At 33.0% G+C, this 20,788-nt stretch overlaps 3 protein-coding genes across 4 annotated transcripts; 2 read left to right on the forward strand and 1 right to left on the reverse strand.

Annotated features, from left to right (window-relative positions):
- Window positions 1-33: 33 nt before the first annotated feature.
- On the forward strand, window positions 34-16,647 carry LOC128164644 (uncharacterized). Its single transcript, XM_052828594.1, has 31 exons — window positions 34-191; window positions 1,356-1,449; window positions 1,598-1,786; window positions 1,889-1,960; window positions 2,140-2,210; window positions 2,345-2,392; window positions 2,536-2,607; window positions 2,716-2,832; window positions 2,961-3,107; window positions 3,295-3,371; window positions 3,628-3,759; window positions 4,727-4,856; window positions 5,276-5,357; window positions 9,144-9,296; window positions 9,585-9,721; window positions 9,919-9,987; window positions 10,162-10,319; window positions 10,678-10,779; window positions 10,942-11,130; window positions 11,376-11,477; window positions 11,832-11,960; window positions 12,081-12,180; window positions 12,283-12,346; window positions 12,558-12,638; window positions 13,090-13,211; window positions 13,435-13,639; window positions 13,801-13,876; window positions 14,065-14,091; window positions 14,333-14,480; window positions 14,598-14,674; window positions 16,285-16,647. Exons 1-31 carry the CDS (start codon window positions 45-47, stop codon window positions 16,421-16,423), a joined length of 3,456 nt encoding a protein of 1,151 aa, XP_052684554.1. The 5' UTR covers window positions 34-44; the 3' UTR covers window positions 16,424-16,647.
- On the reverse strand, window positions 16,572-19,902 carry LOC128164642 (DNA-binding transcriptional regulator BolA-like). Of its 2 annotated transcripts, none has more exons than XM_052828592.1 (6): window positions 19,770-19,902; window positions 17,988-18,069; window positions 17,675-17,777; window positions 17,411-17,475; window positions 17,177-17,245; window positions 16,572-17,077 (listed from the first exon to the last, which is right to left on the reverse strand). In XM_052828592.1, exons 2-6 carry the CDS (start codon window positions 18,042-18,044, stop codon window positions 16,997-16,999), a joined length of 375 nt encoding a protein of 124 aa, XP_052684552.1. In that variant the 5' UTR covers window positions 18,045-18,069; window positions 19,770-19,902; the 3' UTR covers window positions 16,572-16,996. The 2 variants fall into 2 exon arrangements, with proteins under 2 accessions (XP_052684552.1, XP_052684551.1); XM_052828591.1 differs by lacking the exon at window positions 19,770-19,902 and adding an exon at window positions 19,171-19,276.
- On the forward strand, window positions 19,225-20,683 carry LOC128164641 (histone-arginine methyltransferase METTL23-like). Its single transcript, XM_052828590.1, has 5 exons — window positions 19,225-19,378; window positions 19,477-19,581; window positions 19,748-19,985; window positions 20,135-20,219; window positions 20,311-20,683. Exons 1-5 carry the CDS (start codon window positions 19,304-19,306, stop codon window positions 20,480-20,482), a joined length of 675 nt encoding a protein of 224 aa, XP_052684550.1. The 5' UTR covers window positions 19,225-19,303; the 3' UTR covers window positions 20,483-20,683.
- Window positions 20,684-20,788: the final 105 nt, after the last annotated feature.

The raw sequence follows: 20,788 nt of genomic DNA on the forward strand, positions 1-20,788 counted from the left end.
ACGTACAACCTGTTTAAAATTTTGAAAGTCTTGTGTGCGTTTGTATGGAAATTTTCCAAACAGCTCTTTTCAAACTTTTGAATGACATTGACAAAATAAGAAAACATTGGGAAAGCATGACGGACGAGGAGCCACAAAACACAGTTTCTACTGAAGATGTGGAGGAAGAAAAGACAACATTCCAGTCTCTGGTAATAATTACATTTTTGTACTTAAATTCAACTTACATGTATAGTCATTACAAATACGAGCCTGAAGTTTTATCAAATAGAGCATAAATAATATACACAGCTCAGTTTACTTATAAAGCAAAAAATCACGAGAAAGGCAACACATTTTTGAAGGCCCTACTTTAAAAAATATATTTTGATTCAACCGGTATATGATGTATAGTTACTTTATTTTTTATTATTTTTATTTTGTGCTAGGCCAATGAATAATTCTATTTTTTCTTTAATACTTTTAAACAATGTATTTTTGAGTGTGACTAAAATGGGTAGCGAAACCCGGGCCGGGCCGGGATATTCGAAACTGATAACCGGGTTATTGTTGATTTCGTAAAAAATACTCATTTGTTCTGCCATTCGCAATCTTCTCGGGCCTTTCCGGCAAGCTCGGATAAACACCTCGAATGTATTACCTAGGCGTCCATGACAACCCCCCTTTTTGTATAACTTGAAATAAATAGAACACATTTTACGATCTGTTGAGATGTGAGCTATACTTCATTAAAGTAAACGATATACACTAAAATATAATACAGAAGCGACATACAAGACTGTCTAGCCGATACTTATTTTCCAAATTTTAAATTTTTTGTCGGAAATTTTGAATTATCTAAGTATTTTAACTTAAATAGCAATGATAAAATACACAAGTTTCCAAATTCAACTATATGATTCGCTTAATATCGCCAAAATGTGTAACCCGGGCTCGCTACCCGTTTTAGTCACCTGAAAAATGAAAATGTGTAATAAATATTGAAAAACTCATTCTGTGATAATAAAATTTTTAGCAAAGACAAAACAAGTTGTAAGAAAGTATTCCTGCAAATTTCGTGCAGAACAAATGAGTATTTTTTAAGAAATCAACAATAACCCGGTTATAGGTTTCGAAAATCCCGGTCCGGCCCGGGTTTCGCTACCCATTTTTGTCACACTCTGTATTTTTACCCAAAAGGTCATTCTTTCATATAAGAGATCATGCACAAATTTTGGTTAATCATGGATTTGTGCATCATCATGTCTCTTTTAGAAAAAGGGGGCTTCAAAAAGGATGTAATTTAGTAGTACATGTAACTACAACACTTTATTTGAAAAATTTTCTATAACTTTATTTTTTGTTTTAAACATCAGGGTATTGTTGATGCCCTGTGTGAAGCTTGTGAGCAATTGAAATGGAAAACACCAACAAAAATTCAGAAGGAAGCTATTCCAGTTGCCCTTCAAGGTATCCTGGTTAATTTATTCTGTTAAAGAATTTATTATTTTGAATGAACAAAACTCGGAATTACAATATTTGATAGAATAGTATGCCAACTGACTTTTAGTTAAACAAAGTTTTCTGATTTTTTAATTCTTTTTTTTTATGTATACAGGGTCGGATGTCATTGGCCTAGCAGAGACTGGTTCTGGAAAAACAGGAGCATTTGCTCTACCCATTTTACAGACCCTTCTTGATAAGCCGCAAAGACTTTATGCACTTGTTCTTACTCCAACAAGAGAGCTGGCATTTCAAATATCAGAGCAGTTTGAGGCTTTAGGGGCATCAATTGGAATCAAATGTGGTAAGAAGGGTTTTTCATAATTTAAATATATGAATGGTAAGAAAATAGTCTCAGCAATTGTGTATTGATTTAATAAATTAATCCTTAATTTTTTTTCTTTAGCTGTGGTTGTTGGTGGAATTGATATGATGACCCAGTCATTAATGCTAGCAAAGAAACCACATATTGTGATTGGTAAGGCCAATGAATGGGATATTACAGATATTGAAGAAATCGTTTTGTAGTTCTAGATACTATTATAATCATGAAAGTTATTAAATATTTTCAATCAGTAATGCAAATATTTGATGTTTTTTACGCTAAGAATTACATATACAGGTGGGTCATTAAATTTTCTGGATAATTTCCTACAGCCACCCCAGGAAGACTGGTGGACCATTTAGAAAACACTAAAGGTTTCAATCTGAGGTCTCTTAGGTATTTGGTAAGGATCATTTATTGCATACTTATAGATTAAAGGTATAAAGAGCACATTTTCAACACATATCCAGTTTACTACATTGACCACTATGCCTAATTTTTTCATGCAGCATATTTTATTGAATTTACTTTTATCAGGTCATGGATGAAGCTGACAGAATTCTGAATATGGATTTTGAACAAGAGGTATGCCAAAATTAGTACACGCTGTTATTCATATGCACAATTAAATATTCTTGCACTTAATTGGTATGCTTTCCAGAACAACATAATATCCTCATACACTGTATGTTTTTTTTATTAATCTTACTTAATTTTCCATTAAACAGGTTGACAAAATTCTGAAGGTCATACCAAGAGAAAGGAACACTCTTTTGTTTTCTGCAACAATGACCAAAAAGGTAGAAAATAAATGTAGTACAGTGCATGAAAGACCAACAAATAATTTGTACGAAAAAGATTATCTTAATAATATCCTATGACCGTTCATTTGTAAATATCTTACCCAGGTGGCAAAGTTACAAAGGGCATCTTTGCAAAATCCAGTGAAAGTAGAGGTCTCGTCCAAATACCAGACTGTGGATAAACTACAGCAGTACTATCTGTTCATACCCGTGAAATACAAGGTCAGATTCTCAAATCTGTCTTATGACTACTCACATAATACATGTATACAAAATATATACAGACGATAGATGGATGCAATACATGTATCTGTACTGAAATTCTGTTATGGACATGCCTTCTATTTCAGGATGTTTACTTGGTGTATATTTTGAATGAACTGGCTGGCAACTCGTTCATGGTGTTCTGCAGTACTTGTGCAAACACTCAGAGAGTTGCCCTGATGCTACGTAACCTTGGACTTACTGCTATACCACTTCATGGACAGATGAGTCAGGTACTGATCAAAGAATGGTTATTAGTTACCATTTCTGATTAGTTATTGATTAGTTATTGTTAAAGTACAGTACATAATTTATTTGTATATTGTATGTTAAATTTGTCTTGTAGTTTTGGAAGGGTATCCTTCTACAATACCGGTATTCAAAATTGTGCTGCTTCTATGATTGCTTTCTCTTTTACAGTCCAAAAGACTCGGAGCTTTGAATAAATTCAAAAGTAAAAACCGGTCAATCCTTATTGCAACTGATGTTGCTAGCAGGTTAGTTTAGTACCTATTAAAACATCACTGGATTAAGTTTAAAGGAAGAAAAAGGATATGACGCTTGTTTATTATAATTAAGTTACATGTAAAAAATGATAAATCATTTAAAATGATTTTTAATGAAATACTTTTATCAAGTATTTTTCATTTGCCAATCTCATGGTATTTTCCTGTTAACTATTAGAATATGCTATAATCTTTGAAAATAGTCACAGTAAATTTCATGAAAAACAATACTTCTTATGTATCACAGAGGTCTTGATATTCCACATGTTGATGTTGTTTTGAACTTGGATATTCCCACACATTCAAAGGACTACATCCATAGAGTGGGGAGAACGGCTAGAGCCGGACGATCAGGGGTGGCCATCACCTTTGTGTCACAGTGAGTATAGCTGTCACTTTTGTGTAAAATAACAAAAATCAGTCATCACTAAATCATCAGTAAATCATACAGACGAGTTTAAAATTTATTTGTGATACATGTAAGTCATTTTTGTGTCATTGCCTATTTATTTGTGTATAGCACATATGTAAGTGAACCTTGTTACCAAGGTATGTCACAAATAGGTACAATTGCTATGCATATGTATTTGTTGCTGGTGTCAAAATATTCTTGTTGATTTGTATTTTGTACCAGGTATTTATATACATGTAGCCAAAGTGTTCATAGGAGACATCCCAAACACACACGTACGAAAACTGAAGAGATTACAAGATAAAATATAATATGATGTGTACAATATTTTCATGGATTGGGAGGGGGTGAATACTTTTGTCCAGAAAAAATATACCTTTCCTTCCCTATCTCCATGGAGGTATTAAAGCACTGGTATATGTAGTGAATCAGATACATGTAGGTCATGTTTGTTCAATACCATATATGGTCAAGTGTACTGTATAATCCTTATAATACGCAAGTACTTAATTCCGCGATCCTGCTGTTTTGTATCAGATCGCGAGAATATAAAATCCTGAACGCAGAACTTTTATCCTTATTTCTTATTGTTCTCAACTCTCAAAAAATAATGGCGAGATTTTAAAATTCGCGAAGGGTGCTCCTCGCGATTTTATGCGGATAATAATTCCTCGCGTTTAAATAGGAATCTACAGTATGTGTATACATATTTGAAGTATTAACATTCAACAGACTACTAGATATGCCAGTGACAATATCTTGTATTATAGGCAAAAATCAGTCAGATATACCAGTGCACATCCTGAAATACTTCACTTTTTATCAATATAAAAAGTAATATTTACAGATAAATGGTGTCATATTTTTTCTGTAAATAAAAGAAATTTGCAAGTGCTCAAGACATTGATCAACAACCAATTTTTCATTCACTTAGGTATGATGTTGAGCTTTACCAGAGAATTGAGCACTTGATTGGTAAAAAGCTGCCTCTGTATAAAACTGAGGAAGAGGAAGTCATGCAGCTAATGGAGAGAGTAACAGAGGCACAGAGATATGCCAAAATGGTCAGTCAATACCATTGTCCACAATCCTAATCTTTAATTACATTTAAAAAAGAAAATCTTTAAAAAAAATTAAACATATCCAATGGTTATTTTGATTTGTATGTTGAGGATTGTTTAGTCTTAAGTATCACATATTCATTGAATTTCTAATACTGGTAATATATTTTTACTGAAAATATACAATTGATAACATAGGTCTTCTAGTAACAGGACTAACTGGGTGTAAAATATTGTGTCACACATTCATGAAATGATATCATATTAATACATGTACCACAAAAATCTGTGTACATATAACTGACTGTAAAATGTTTTTCTTCTTTTAAAGTTTTGGGGTTTATTTCATGCAGAAGAATTATGACTCCAATGTCAATATAATGCATAGCAATTACCATGGTATGATTTATCTGTTCAAACAGGAAATGAATGAAAGTGAGCGTGGAAGAAAGAAGCGCAGGAATGATGAAGATGATGATGCTGACGACACAGAAGAGTCCTTGGGTGTGCGGAAGAAGTTCCAGAGGAAAAAGCATAAAACTTGAAAATGGTGTTTTATATAAAATTCTAAACAAATTATACCTTGTTACAGTTTATGCATTCATTTCATTAAGCATAAGTGTGCTTGTAGAGGATAATATTCTTCTAAGCAGATACTCCCATTTTGTAAAATAAAGCTTAAGATCATGGCTGGAAATAAATGCATTGGATCATTAATATAAAATCTAACAAAATTAGCAAAGTACAGTACATTTATCTTTCGTGAATCAATGAAATGTGACACAATTGTTGCATATTTGTATTGATATCTTTACCATGTACATAATTAACTGGATTTGTTATCTGTCAATGATGCACATTATTAACAGCTTTGTGTCATTACACGAGAAAATAAATTATATGTTATGGATTTTATGCATGTATTGTGTTTGAACAAAACCCTCAGTTTTGATACTTGATAGAAAATGGGTCTTGCTTTTTCATCTAACAGTTACCGGTACTGTACTTGGATTGTCATTGTTCCCTATAAGGGTGCTTTACTGCCAGGGCATAGTCTCAAGACAGAAACTTTTGAATTTATTGAATTAATAATTGTCACCTGAGATCTCCATCTACAAAAAAAAATGTATTTTTTTTTAATCGACTTGCATTATGTTGACAATTTTTGAGAATTGGCATTGCAACCATGGGACATTCACCCACAGAGTTTCTGTGTTAAATGTCAAGGTCAAAATAGACCTATGTTAAATCATTGTCTAGTTTCAATTCTTCTCTCCCTTTGTCCTATCAGCCTTAAGCTTAAACTATAATGTACACGCATAATTGCTTGCCTGATTAAAAAAAAGGTGCAATGGTCTTGAACCAAAGCGTAAAACGTAGTATATTTATCAGAGCAATATTAAGAGGGCCAGTCAGCTTCTTACTGCCAGCTGCTTACTACCGAAGTGCAATGAATTAAAAATTTCAATTTAGCTATTTTACTCCCGTCTCCAACAATCGCTAAACAATTTTACTGTTACCAAATTATGTTGCGCGTCAAATGACTAAACATTCGATGCTAATGCTTGAATAACATTCTAGCATTTGCGTCAAAGCATTTCGGCAGTTAGCAGTTTTATGTAAGCAGAGAGCAAGCGGTTGGCAGTAAGCAGTCAACAGTTGGCAGAGAGAGAGAGAGAGATATAAACTCTGCAACAGATAACATTACGCGCAGTGATAATAATTGTTTCGTTTGAAAATGATTTATTTGATAAATTAATATAAGTTTCAAAGTTTATCAAGTTTCGATCTCGTGGACTTTAAAAATTATTTTTTTCTAGTTGAGAAATAAATCAAGGGTTCTTCATTAAACGTTTAACCTATAGACAGTCCTCTGATCAAGCTTGGGCAACATTTGGCCAAGGGAAGAGAAAATATTGTCCAGACAAGGATTTTCCAAAGAGATCTGCGATGACCTTGGCCTAGAAACTTGGTTTAAAGTCAATTCATACACCTGAGCAAGATTAGGCCAAATGGAGAAAAACTTCGGAGAGGTGTGCTATGACCTTTGCCCCACAAGAGCTCATTTTATGAAGTATGATACATATAGAGTCAAGGGGAGAGAATATATGAACCAGGCAAAGATTTTTACAGAGACCGTGAACTTTGACGTAAAAACTTCGCATAAGGCCATGGGACACCCTTTACGAAAAAAGCCCCTTTGTGCGAAATATTAGATATAGATTCGCCTAGCTGCGTTATATCGCAAAAGGGGTTACGCGTTTATTCGTGAAAATATATTATCTTTTTTTAGAAACGCAAGTGAGATTATTGATCTTTTGTATGTTAAGGATCAAGGCGGAAATACAAATTGAGCCCTTGGCAATAAATGAATTGCATCTACTAAGAGAGCTCAAAATACAGATTCTTTCTGTCAAGAGCCCTCAATATACCTTTGGAAAAAGTTTCTCAAATCAGAAAAAAACGTGTGTATTATAGCATTGAATGATTTATTTTTGACGTCGTCGTGTCAATAACTGCCGTCAGGTGAGCAGACAAATTGAATAACGCGCGTTAGCGCGTTATGATAATTTGTTTGCTCACCTGACGGCAGTTATTGACACGACGACGTCAAAAATAAATCATTTAATGCTTATATTTACATTCCCTTACTGAAGAAATCGATTGTTTACTTAAATAAATCGATATAAAGTGCAGATAACGGAGGGAGTGATTAAGTAACAGCAAGAACAGCTGTTTTGCAAAAACGGTTCAAACTGGTTTTCACATAGACTGTTGAGGTGTGATCGACGAGCATGAAAATATAATCCATGATAAATAACTCTTGAAATGTTGTTTTTAACAATGAAGTCAACTTTTTTGTTGAATAATTATAAAACATGGTGTTTTGACAACATTCATGCAATGCATTTTTAACAGATAACATAGGAATCACTGTTTGAGAACTACTTATGTAAATTACTCGTAAATTCATACGCAGTGAATAGGTGTTGCATTTAGAGGCATTTAAACATCACGGAATTTAATGGAAAAACACAGTAGAATGTAAATATTTTCAGTTAAAAGATATGATAACTTTCAATTTTTACGATTAGAAAACGAAGCAATTGGTGGCAAGTGTTTTTTACAAACGATACTGCAATTCATTTTATAACTGAAATAAGTCCGTTGACTTTGTCCTATTCAACATGCTCATTGTACAACGATTTCTTTTAGCTGAAATAGTTAAGATCACTGTTGGCATAAACAATGTCACTTACTAATAGATATACTAAAAAATGTTTGGCACATCTTTTCCTTACTATTGTAAAAGTGTCATACTAGTCTGTTCTGGGCTCTAATTAGAAATGTATAAGTGTTCTGTATAAACTCGGGATATTGTCGTTTGTCTTGAAAATCTTGCAGGAGTATAAAACAACAAACAAGAATCTTTTTCGCAAATTCACATGGAAATCACTAGGGTCGGGGGTAAATTTTGATATGTAATTAAATACTTTCAAATTCAATGCTGATTTTGTCAATTACTTGCAATTTACAAGTACATTCCGAATTTTTTTCAAATGTAATTTTTTCAGTACTCTCAATTACTTTTACCAGAGACAGGTCTCTGCTTTAACCAAGTTAACAAATGTAATTAAATACATTTCCATTGCGTTAGTTTTATTTTTGTTCATGTTTGATTGTTTGCTATTTAGAAGTTATATTCCGTATTTTTGTCCTAGAGTATGTGATGGTTCACACCTTCACAAAATTATAATAGACCTTGATCAAATACTTGTAATTGAAGACAGACTCATTGACAAAAATATACTTTAAAAAGCGTAATTAATTACACTCAACTACAGTTACTTTTTTCCAATTATCCCATCCCTGAAAATCACATTATTTGATAAGATGTTCTAAAAAAAAAATTATCAAGAGAGAGAAAAAAACCCCGACGTCTTTGATCAGGGTTTATGAAGTTCGGGATCGGAATTGTATTTAGAAAATCAAGATGTCTGCTTCCATGATGATTGCTCGGCACGGACGAAGGTTTTTACCTTCTGTTACACAAATACAAAGCCGGTGTATAAACTACACAATGTCAGGATTTCATCTTCTGTAAGTTTCCTATGGGTAAAATAATAACATTTCTGTTCATGCTGTTAAGGTTGCGTAATGGTCTTTGCTGTTACACAAGTAGGTCAATCTGAATTTCCTCGAGTCTGTCTCTTGATGTAAATATTTATTGTCACCATTGAATTAGTCTTCCATATTCCACGTGGTTTTTTCTTCTTGTTAGATTACCAGATGTCTCAGATGATACACCTGAAACTAACCCGTTATTACGTTACCATGACATGCCTGATTTTAATATACCACCAGACAAAGTTATTACTGGGACAGCAAAACTTTCACAGGACTATGAAGTAGCACTTCTTCAACATTTAAAACATCTGCAAGGTAGTTTACAGAATATTCTGTTATGAAACCCCACCTGTATCCTATCAAATTGCAGATATGGCTTAATTAAAATGAATATAACAGTCTATTAAGAGTTTTTGCGTTACAAATTGACATGGAACTTGGTCATCAATCTCCAGATAATATTTTCAGCATGCATACATCTTGCACAAAATGGTTCATATCTCATAGTGGCAGTAACGCGAATTTCCAATTGTTGCCAACAAAAATAGAAATGGATAATTTATTGAGAGAGGTGATTTTCTTTTCTTGTTTGGTTGATTGCAGACTCTACAGAACCACCTACATTTGAATCTGTGATAGATCCCCTGGAGAATGCCCGTGTGCCACTGTATTACAGCCTTTACACAGGCAGACAACTAGGCTCAGGGAAAGCTGGAAGATACTTTGATGCATATAAGAAGGTATACAGCAAGAGGCCCAGGGACTGTAACAGTCACATGTCAGAATGTTCTATTATTTCTCAAGTGCTAGATTAATTATCAGTAAAAGGCAGTTTGATAATAATGATTGAATTATGAATGTATTCTCTTTGATAAGTTTTACATTTAAGTTTAGAATTACAAGTGACACATATTTTTTTGTTTTTGTCTATTATTAGACTATAGACATAGCAGGACAGGTAGAATCAGAGAGATGGTATGGGAATAGTCTCTATAAGGCATTGTTGGTAAGGTCACTATCAAAGATAAGCATTGTCAAATTTGCACAGAGATGTGATTTAAAATAGATTTGCACACTTATTACAGTGTATTTTCTTGAGGTGTTACATGTTTCATAATAAAAATGTTTTTGTACATTTGTTATTGATAGTGTTTAAGGTTTTTTTTTTTTATAAATACAGAGTGTAAGAAACAGTGGAAATCTGACAGAAGTTCAGTCCCGTTTAGTGGACCTTTACCTCTGTGAATTCATACGGAATGGGGCTGAAATGAAAGAATCACAAAAGAAGGAGCTTTCTGTTGTTATACAGAAGATAACAGAAGAACAAAAGAAATATAAGTATGATTAATCTATTGCTTGTTTGGTACATACATTTACATGTAGGTGTAATATAACAAGAGTAAAACTTGCTTAATAATTTATTAAAAAGTCCTTGGAACTTGAATAACTGAGATTCTTTATAACCATATGAGAAAGTGTAAGATACATGTATGATAAATGGGAAATGGATATAACACCCACTTATCAAAGACTTAAAGTAAAGAAAGCTTGATCCTGTGTAGTACATATTGTTTAAATAAAACATGCTTGGGAATAATAATATGAACTTTCACATTGTCAAAATTCTACACTCTTCTTTAATGCATGGATTAAAGAAAAAGCTAATTGCTTATTTATATGTGTATGCCTATTTCAGGAGAAACCTGGACACAGCATACAGTATGGCTTTACGTAAGGTTGATGAGGGACATATTGCTGGTATCCCTGTTCAGATTCTTCAGTACATGGTGCCTCCAGGGTAAATTCTTTGATAAACATGTGCAGGCAAATGCATTAAACATGGATGAAAATTGATCACTAAGAAAATCTATTGAATTTTATATAATATTTCTTTCCAACCAAAAGGAATAGGTGCTCTTCTTATAGTGGGACTATAAAATATGATACTTTTGTATTCCAGCTCTGATCCAAGGAAGGGTCCCTGGAGGATAGTTCCCCACCCCATGGTTTATGAGGGTATCTTAAGGTACAGTCGGATGGCTTCACTTCGCAGAGACACCTGGATAAAAATGGTCAGCATGGCGGGTAGTGATATGATGGAAAGACGGTCAAGCAATGTACATGCAATCCATGGAATTGTTCAAAACAGGTACGTGTCACTCTACACATACGTGTAGTCAATACTCTCTGTCTCTTGATTCACTGCTTAATTTTGTTCCCAGATTTTGGTTCTGTGGATACAAGGATACATGTATAATTTTGTGGTCATTACTTTTTTACATCTTGTGAAAAGAAAATGTATTTAATAACCAAAACATAGTATTAATTTTGATGTCTTCATCTTTGCCTTACTCTGATGTGGATAATAGAGTTCTCTTTTTTTCTTGCTTTTAGACATGTGATGGCCACACGGCTTGGATTCAAGAGTTATGTGGATCTTGTTTTGGAGAGAACAATGGCAGGGAGTATGGATAATATTGTCAGCATTCTAGACATGTGAGTGGCAAACATACATGTAGTTTTAGTCAGCCTTCTTATTACCGGGTATAATCTTTTATGAGACAAAACACTGGAATTAAGTTGGTATAGTACCTCATAAATATTGGTCACATATTTAGTTAAAACACAGAGTTTAGACAATGTGTAAATAAGTAGGCAATAAGTATGTCCACACAAAGTGTTGCCATGTTTCTAAATAACACTGAATAATTTGATTTCATGGATTCACAAAAAAGCGATATTCAAGAAAATCGGTGCTCAACCAATAAAGACAAAACTCAATGTTTAATGACAGATGATGAACTTTCTGAATTCATATTTTATGGATGTTTTGTTTTTAAATGGTTTCAGGATAAAAAACAAATTGTATGACATTGTAAAATATGATTTGGAGACGCTGAAAGAATTTTCAAACAAACCACAGCTGGAACATTGGGATGTAGAGTACTACCGCAATTTACAACTGGAGGAGCTTTTCAAGTAATTTTGACAGTCACATCATACTCGTGTACAATTTGACCATCAAACTGTATTAAAAAAAAACAACGAAACCTTCAAGGGAGACTTTAGTTTAAATTATTTTCTTGTGTTTTATTTTAGTCTGCAGGAATTGCGATATTTTTGTGATTACTTCCCCTATACCAAATTCCGAGACAGTTTCTTTCAGTTATGTACAAAACTGTTTGGTATAACCTTTCAGGTAAGGAGTCTTAAAAATCTGTTGTCATAATGCTGCGATTGTTTTGTAAAATTTTCCATTTGCATGCACTAATTGTTATTGTTTTGAAAATTCTTCTAACAGGAAAGAAATGACTGCAGTACTTGGCACGAGAATGTTGAAGTATTTGATATATTAGAAGAAGATGGTAATGTAGTGATATCAATATTTGCTTAAATTCTTTGACTATTCCATTAATAACATTTTAGGTTTTGTGAAGGGATGCATGAAAAAATGAAAAATTTCTGAATGTCATTTATCAAAATTTCCATGGATAAAGGTGCTTCACAAAAATGAAAAGAGATTGCATTTCACTTTAATATTACATGTACTACAATGTACATGTATTATATTTTTAGGTACAGTTGCAGGAACAATATACATAGACCCGTATGCCAGGGATGACAAATTGGATCGTTCATATTATGAGATGGGAAGAGGTAAAATATTAATGTTTATGTTTTAAAATATGGAAGTACATTGTATCATGTTTACAGGTACATGATTATTCATGATATATTTTGTTTATTTTGTCCAACTGATATTCACCCGAAATCTATGTAAATCTATGAAAAATGGTATAACATATTTAGCTATTGTATACAGGGAAATATTTGTCCCATTTTATTTTCGCTCCTTTCGCCCTCCTTGTCAGGGGGTAAATTTAAAACTGGGCAGATTCTAACGTTTCTTATTATCTCTCTTTAAACACAACTGTGTCTGGGTGAATTCAAGTCTGGGTGAAACTGTTTGCAAGTGTAGGATGAAAATTACATGGGGCAAAAATAACCCTGTATATAGTTTATATTTCTTTGACAAACAATCCTTCATTTGTATATGTAACAAATTTTTAATCAGTTGTTATCTTAAAGGTATCTGCAATGTTTTCAGACAGAAGTGCTGTTGCTGAAACCACACCTTTGACCTATGTTTCTCTGAGAATTAATCCATCATATGATCAGTCTAAGCCCAGTGTAATGCAGTTTGATGATATTCAAAGTTTTATCATGAATGTAAGTTGGATATAATATTTTATAACTTTACAGTATCTACTTTTTGTGCATTCATTATTAAAAATATCAAAAAATTTGTATAAGAGAAAAGAATTTCATCCAATAGAATAGTCTAAAAAAAATCAAAAATGACTCAACAAGCTCTTTGCTGACAGTATCAGATAGTTTAGTGACCAAACACATGTACAACATATCAAATTTGATGTTTTCTTGTAAACTCTAGCTGGGATGTGCCCTTCAGTGTATTCTGTCCAGGGCTCCATACAGTGAGATGTCTGGAAACAGGCACATGGAGCCAGATGCCCAGAAGATTGTTCCATATACACTTCTAAATGTGATTCAGATCCCAGAAGTGTTCAAATCCCTCAGCAGCCACCACTCGTCAGGTGTTGAGATCCCAGACGAGCAGTTGAATTCAATGATAGGAGGTCAGCAGTTGTATAGAACATATTTTTATCAAATTATTGATAAAGCAAAGCATGTCATTTTTTCTTTATGAAAATGGCTTTGTCAATATGATGTATGATCTATACATGGACTACCAGAATTTTTTACATGGAGGATATCATATGTACTGTATACTTTTCAGCTCAAGAACACATGCAGGCAATTGATGTTCTGAATGAAGCTTTTAAAAGTGCCCTGGATCTAGAGTTTTACCTGGAGTAAGTACTATATTTTTTTTCGTACATTTTCTGCACTTTTATTTACTTATATTTGGTATAGAGTGCATGTATTTTCATGTTACAAATATGAACTATATCTTCTATTTCCAAGATGCAAAAGTCGCCCTTTTCTTTTTTCATGTTGTACATGTATGTTAATGTATCAATGTTAATTTTTTTATTTTCAGAGAAACAAGAGGGACATTTATTAAGACGTAAGTAAGATATGAAGCCCAGGTTAACCTAATGATTATTTTGTTATCAAATTGAAGAAACACCTCTTGTATATATTAATTATTTCACATTCTTTGGGTCTTTATGAAAACTTGAAGTATGGTATATACATTGTTCAAAAGGGTCTGCAGAATATTCAAATAAAAATATGTGTTCATGTAGCAAGTTCCATATCATTAAAACATGGCAAGTAATGCAATATTTCTTTACTATAACATTTAGGCCAGAGTCTACACCTGACCAATACAACAGACTATATAAAGAGTTCATCCCAATGCCTCTCCATCCAAAAGACGAGAGATTTTGTACATTTCATGACATTTTCATAGGAGGGAGAAGCTGTTTATACTATGCAGAAATCTGGAGCAAGGTAAAAAAGAGATATCTTTGATGCATGAAGAATAACTCAAAAAAATATTTGTGAAAAAATATAAAACTAGAAAAAACTTTTCATCAAAGATTTAGGCTTCAACTTCTATATTTGTAGATGGTAGCAGCTGATGCAGCCTCAGCTTTCAAAGAGGTTCTTCATGACGAGCAAAAACTAGCTCTTGTTGGAAAACGGTAAAGGTTTAAACTATTAGAGAATTCTATTTTAAAGTGAACTTCTTTGTAGAGATGTAAAGGTTTGTTCCCGTTTTGCACACATTTGAAAATTAGGTATCGAAAAAATGTGTGCGAAACGGGAATTTGACCAGGTGAGATAATTGCTTAATTGCTATAGTCTATATCACAATTCCTGATAATTGACAATAAGATAAGTATAACATATCTACTCGCAATTTATATTAACATTTATTTTATCTTACAATATAACTTGCACATTTACATAATAATCACCATCCATATTCATGAAATTGATTTCAAACATCAATTTGGTCATGAACAATTTCATTATTTTTTTAAATAAGAAAGATTATTGCAAAAATGTTGAATATGTAGCGCCTTTGTTTAACTTACTGCCTATAGGAAGAACATGTACACGCTAAAAGTTTGAAGAGAAAATATCATATGTTAATAGTTAATTATTGCTTTTGCTGACATAAATGGAGGAGATGTGTCTAGTGAAAACGCTGCTTAATATTTTTCATTTATGTTGTGGCTTGAATAATCGAAGAAATAGACAAACTGTATGATGCTAAATCGGCAATTTAATATGCTTTAAAAACTGGAAAGATTATTTCACAAAACCTATCAAATGTAGACCTAATTCATGCATTATCAACCTTTTTCAGTTTGAGTTATATCGCATCAATATTAAAATATTATTTTTGTCCGATTTTTTTTTTTATGTATTTAACCTCTGATTTGAAAACCAAGAAAGTGACCCGCAATATAGTAAAGCCGTGATGTCATAAGAACTACCATCAAGGTCGCTACTTCAAAGATTGAGATATTTTGTGATAAAGATCTGTTTTCTTTCATAATATTCTTTCTGTTGATACCAAACAATCAATTATAAACATGCGTTTTACATAATTTGCAACTCAATTGTAAAAAGAGACACGGAGTACCCCATATGACTGTCCATGTAGTTTCCCCCTTCATCATATAATTATCCATTGAATCAGCTTCCAATTGGCTTGGGACCAACAATTTTTTCTGATTCATTTTGTTTTATATTTAAGGTAAATGGACAAAAATTTGAAAGACAAATCATCTAATCATTATTTTTTTTAATCAGTGTGCGGAAATTGAAGACTTTTTAAACATATCATTATCTTTATTTAATCAAATGAAAAAAATGGTGATAGTTATTAGACCTAAAACACAACAAAATGTCTATATTCTTCTTGTTTTATCGTTAAGGCGCTGATAAAACTCAGGTAAAAAACCAGGTAAAATATTTGACCGAAAGCAGACTATAATTGCTATCGCAACACAATTTACACCTATTGTTTTATACCCAATTATTAAATGTGTGCAAAACGGGAACACACTGATGTAAATGTACATAATTTGCATTTTGATGTTATGAATCATCTCTTTTCATGAATTCATACTACTGTAATTATATCTACCATAAATATGAATAGAGACATTTATAATGTCAAATACCTACATACATGTATGATGTACATGCTGAGAAAGGATTATACACTTATTAAATATCTTTATCCAAATTTTACAACTGTCTGTTGTTTAATACACTGTGTATTTCTTCTCTGGTATAGTTTCAAGGACACCTACTTGACAATGGGAGCCGCTGTTGATCCCAAGACCGTGTTTAGAACTTTCATGGGAAGAGACCCTACCCCAGAACCTTTTCTGGCAAAATTTGACAATAGGAAAGCTATTGCAACTGAAGAATGACAAATGGCGAATTCCAAATGTTAGTTTTTGTGATTCAACTGCAAGGATAAAGAATTGTTTGGTCTGGCCCTCTGGTACCATGAACTGTATATAAGCCTAAGATAGTTCTGTACAATTCTGATGGAATGGATTTGTTGTGAAAAAAGAATTTAAAACTGAGACGTGTAACATTATTTATTGAAGATAAATAAAAGTAGTACATGCATCTGTATGTCAATAACAGATATCTGTTTTCAGTTTTATTAGTAAAAACCTACATATAACAAGTACTGAGTACTGTAAAGTGATATCTGAATACTAAAACAATGTCCTATTTTTAAAATCACAAATACATGTACATATAACATTAAAAGTTTTCTTTCTTAATTTCATATGTGAGTACGCATGTTTTTCAGTTCATCCCTAAAGACATGTCATGAAACTGATTATTCAGACAATAAACTCTAATCTTGACATCGTACTGCAATGACAAGTGGAATCTTCTGATATTATGGAATTTTTGTGAATTCACACCAGGGTACATGTATTTCACTTTAACATAACAAACTTCAAGACAGCACCACTGATTCACAATCACAGGCCTGTGCCCCCACGACAGGGAGGTGACTTGCTCACATGCTGACCAGATTCCTCCCACTGTACCTGTGTTTTTGCCTATATATAAAGTGAAATTTTTGAAGAAAACCGGGTTAATGTATGTATTAACCAAAACAAGTAGCCTAATTTTTTTTGCATTAACCTTTTCATGCTTACCACAATGGAAAGAGCATGTACACCATTTTCAAGCTCCTCTTTCAAAACCTCATTGACTAAGCGGTGTCTCTGTAACAAATTGCATTAATAAAATAACAGGTAACCAAAGTTACATACAGGTACATTTTAATCGGATATTCATATATTTTAAATTTTGGTGACCCAAAGTGTTCACACCATAAAATCTAATATTGGACTTTGTAATATGATTTGCATCATGAATCCTTCCCTTACCTTTATGAGTGGAATACCCTCAAAATTATCACTGATAACCACCACCTTGAAGTGAGTCTCTGAACCTGTAGTGTAAAGTAAGATGTAGGCTACATGTATGTTCAAACATATAGGCTCAATGTATTAAGGTTATATCGTATGGTGGGGTGCCTCCAGAATTGTTGTTAAATATGCTCATTATGAACAACATTTATTGAAATATAATGGATAAAATACATAGGATGTAAATGTACATGCAATTCAAATTGTATATCATTCACTCACCTTTTGGGACATTATGTTTTGAACTTTCATTTATGACTTCTAAATGTTGAGGTTGAAATTTACCAGTAAGTTTCTTGCATATGGAGTTCTCAATTGGTTTTAGCTACATTACATACAAAAACAACACAAATATAAGTTTACAATATTTTTTGTTTACAACTCATTTGTAAGTTTTGATGGTACATGTTTGTCCTGTGTAATATTTGCATCAGTTTATTGACAAGCAAAAAAATAGCAAAAGATTACTGTTGTACTTATATAATAGATAAATATTTATTTGATCACTACTACTGTCAGTCTGGATACTACTTACTGATGAAGTTGACATGATTCTTCTTGTCAGTAGGTTTGTAAACACTAGTCTCTTCATCTGAGTTTATTATTCTTATTTTAGTCTACAAAATACAAATAGATTTTAACAGTACATAGCATTTATTTTCTTCCTTCCTATTGAGAGAGGTTAAGCTTCCATGAGGGCTGCATATACTGTAAAAGTGGTTATTTACCGGTGGGGGAAATTTACACTAGTTACCTGGTAAGCTTAAAACCATATAAAATACCATCACAACACATTTGAATGACGGATATTTGCACAAGGCTATATTGTGGCATTGATTGAGTACAGCTTTCATTGGTTTAAAATGAACTATATTTATTTTACAACGATTGATAAACAAGTTCTACAACTTATATTAATATCTCGCGTAAGCACGGATGTTAGCGCGATGGGGTCATTTATGTGGGAGGTAGCCGTAGTGCCCAGAGAAAACCCATGTATCTAAGCAGGCAACCACCATACCCTGTCACATACAACCACTGTCGATCACGGGGATCAAACTTGGGTCACAGCAGTGATAAGCCAGTGCATTGTCTACTATGCTACCTCGACACTGGTTTAAATTATTGGGTTACCTTTATTTATTTGGTCATTGCAAGAGGTAGTTGCAGAATACATCACACTGCATGCATGCATATTTACTCTATTCTGTATAGAAAAGTTGACATATATGACAGCCTACATGTATGCCTGCCCACTTTTCTAGAGAGATGATATAAATATTAACATAATCACTATTTTAAACATAAAGGAGTCAGGTTCAGGAGTACAATACATTTTTTTAAAAAATAAGTTCTTTTGTTCCTAACTATGTTGGCATATTGATAAAATAATACTAATTAATATGAGACACAGCGTATAATATACAGTAGCTGCAGAACTGTAGCTCTCCGGGAAAAAAAATATTGACAGACCGGTCTGTCAATATTTTTTTCCCGGAGAGCTACAGTTCTGCAGCTACGTATAATAATTTTAATCATAAAATAATTAATTATTTATCAACTAGATTTAAAGTCGTGATGCAGTTGCCATGCCGAAGTATAAAAACACCCGACATGCTGAGTACAATTAATCTAGTGTATACTTACATGTTATACATAAATTTAAAAATATTAATTTAAATATAAATACATAAACTACTACATTATGTTATACTCACTCCTCACAGATTAACAGTAAACATCATCCACATGTGTTCGAGGTCAATATATACTTTCACTTTCGGATTGCCCAATCAAACCCGCTGTACTTTAGCAGGTTGAGGAGCAGTTCACATTTGTAAACAAGACCGCATGGAATGTTTTGAAAGAATTTTTCAGTTTGAAGATATAATTAGAAATGAAAAGAAAACAGTGACAGTTACAGAGGTTGTCAACATTAGAATACAACAGAATTCATATATCTTTCTTAAGATAATTTGTAATCTATTGTCTGATAAATGGGATTTTTAAAATTTTGTTGACAGGTTATGCAACCAAGCTATGGTTTGTATGTATGGCCATCAGCTCCAGTGCTAGCCCAATATATATGGCACAAAAGAGATCAAATAAAGGGAAGAAAAATTTTAGAGGTAAAGAGACTTCGTTTTAGATACCGTATCAAAATGGGGGGGGGGGGATGAAATTATGATATTGTATTTTTTAAAGCTCCACTTAAATATGTTGAAGCATTAACTATATGTTCCATACACTGAACATTTAGCATTGAAGAATTTAATATTGAGCATTATTGTTAAGCTTGGGTCAGGCACATCATTACCTGGAATCCTGGCCGCGAAATGTGGAGGCAATGTTACGCTGAGTGACAGTGAGGACCTCCCTCATTGTCTGGAAAACTGCAGAAAATCCTGTCAGGCCAATGGTCTGCTGGATATTCCAGTGATAGGGATCACTTGGGGCAGGTTTAATGAAGCTTTGCTTGATTTGCCACCTGTTGATATCATCCTTGGCTCAGATTGCTTCTATGATTCTAAAGGTCTGAATCTGTCTGTATTTCTCTCATATTTGACCCAGATGTAAAAGATTGCTCCATTTCTCTCTCTCTCTCTTTCTCATGAAAAATGGAGACAATATCTTTACCGTGATCATTTTACACATTTGTTCTTTTTTTGTTTTCATTAATAGACTTTGAAGACATTATAGTAACAGTCAGTTACTTGATCAAACAAAACAAGGATGCAGAATTTTGGTGCACCTATCAAGAGAGAAGGTAAGTCTAAGAACACTTTTACTCTTATCAAATAGAGAGAAATATAAAACTTTCATATCAGATTAACTTGTATTGATCTATTTGATTGTAGTTCTAACAGGACAGTTGATGTATTGTTGTTAAAATGGGGACTGGAGTGCGAAATAGTAAGCTTGGACTCTTTTGATGCAGACAGTCCGACTTTGTGTGGATCCAATCTTCCAGGAAACCATACTATCCACATGTTTATCATCAGAGCAGACAGGAGATACAAAGAAAAATGATCCGCAATCATTATGACAGTTGGTGTCCAAGAACATAAATATTTCCTCTAGCTCAATACATTCTAAGACGTCAAGACTTGGAAAAGCAGTTCTGTTTGGACCAGAAGAAGGCCGAGTAAAGACACGATTCCATTTAATATGTTATTATTAAAATGAATGAAACCCACAGTATTTAGAGATAAGTTTGGAGACATTTAAGAATGTTTTTGAAATATGTCATCACTTTCTTTGCATAGAGTGAATATGCACTGTATAATACTGAATCATGTACCAATGAGAAGTTTCAATAAAAAATGTAGAACAGGA

Source organism: Crassostrea angulata, chromosome 10 (assembly GCF_025612915.1).
Source record: "Crassostrea angulata isolate pt1a10 chromosome 10, ASM2561291v2, whole genome shotgun sequence".
Lineage (NCBI taxonomy): Eukaryota > Metazoa > Mollusca > Bivalvia > Ostreida > Ostreidae > Magallana > Magallana angulata.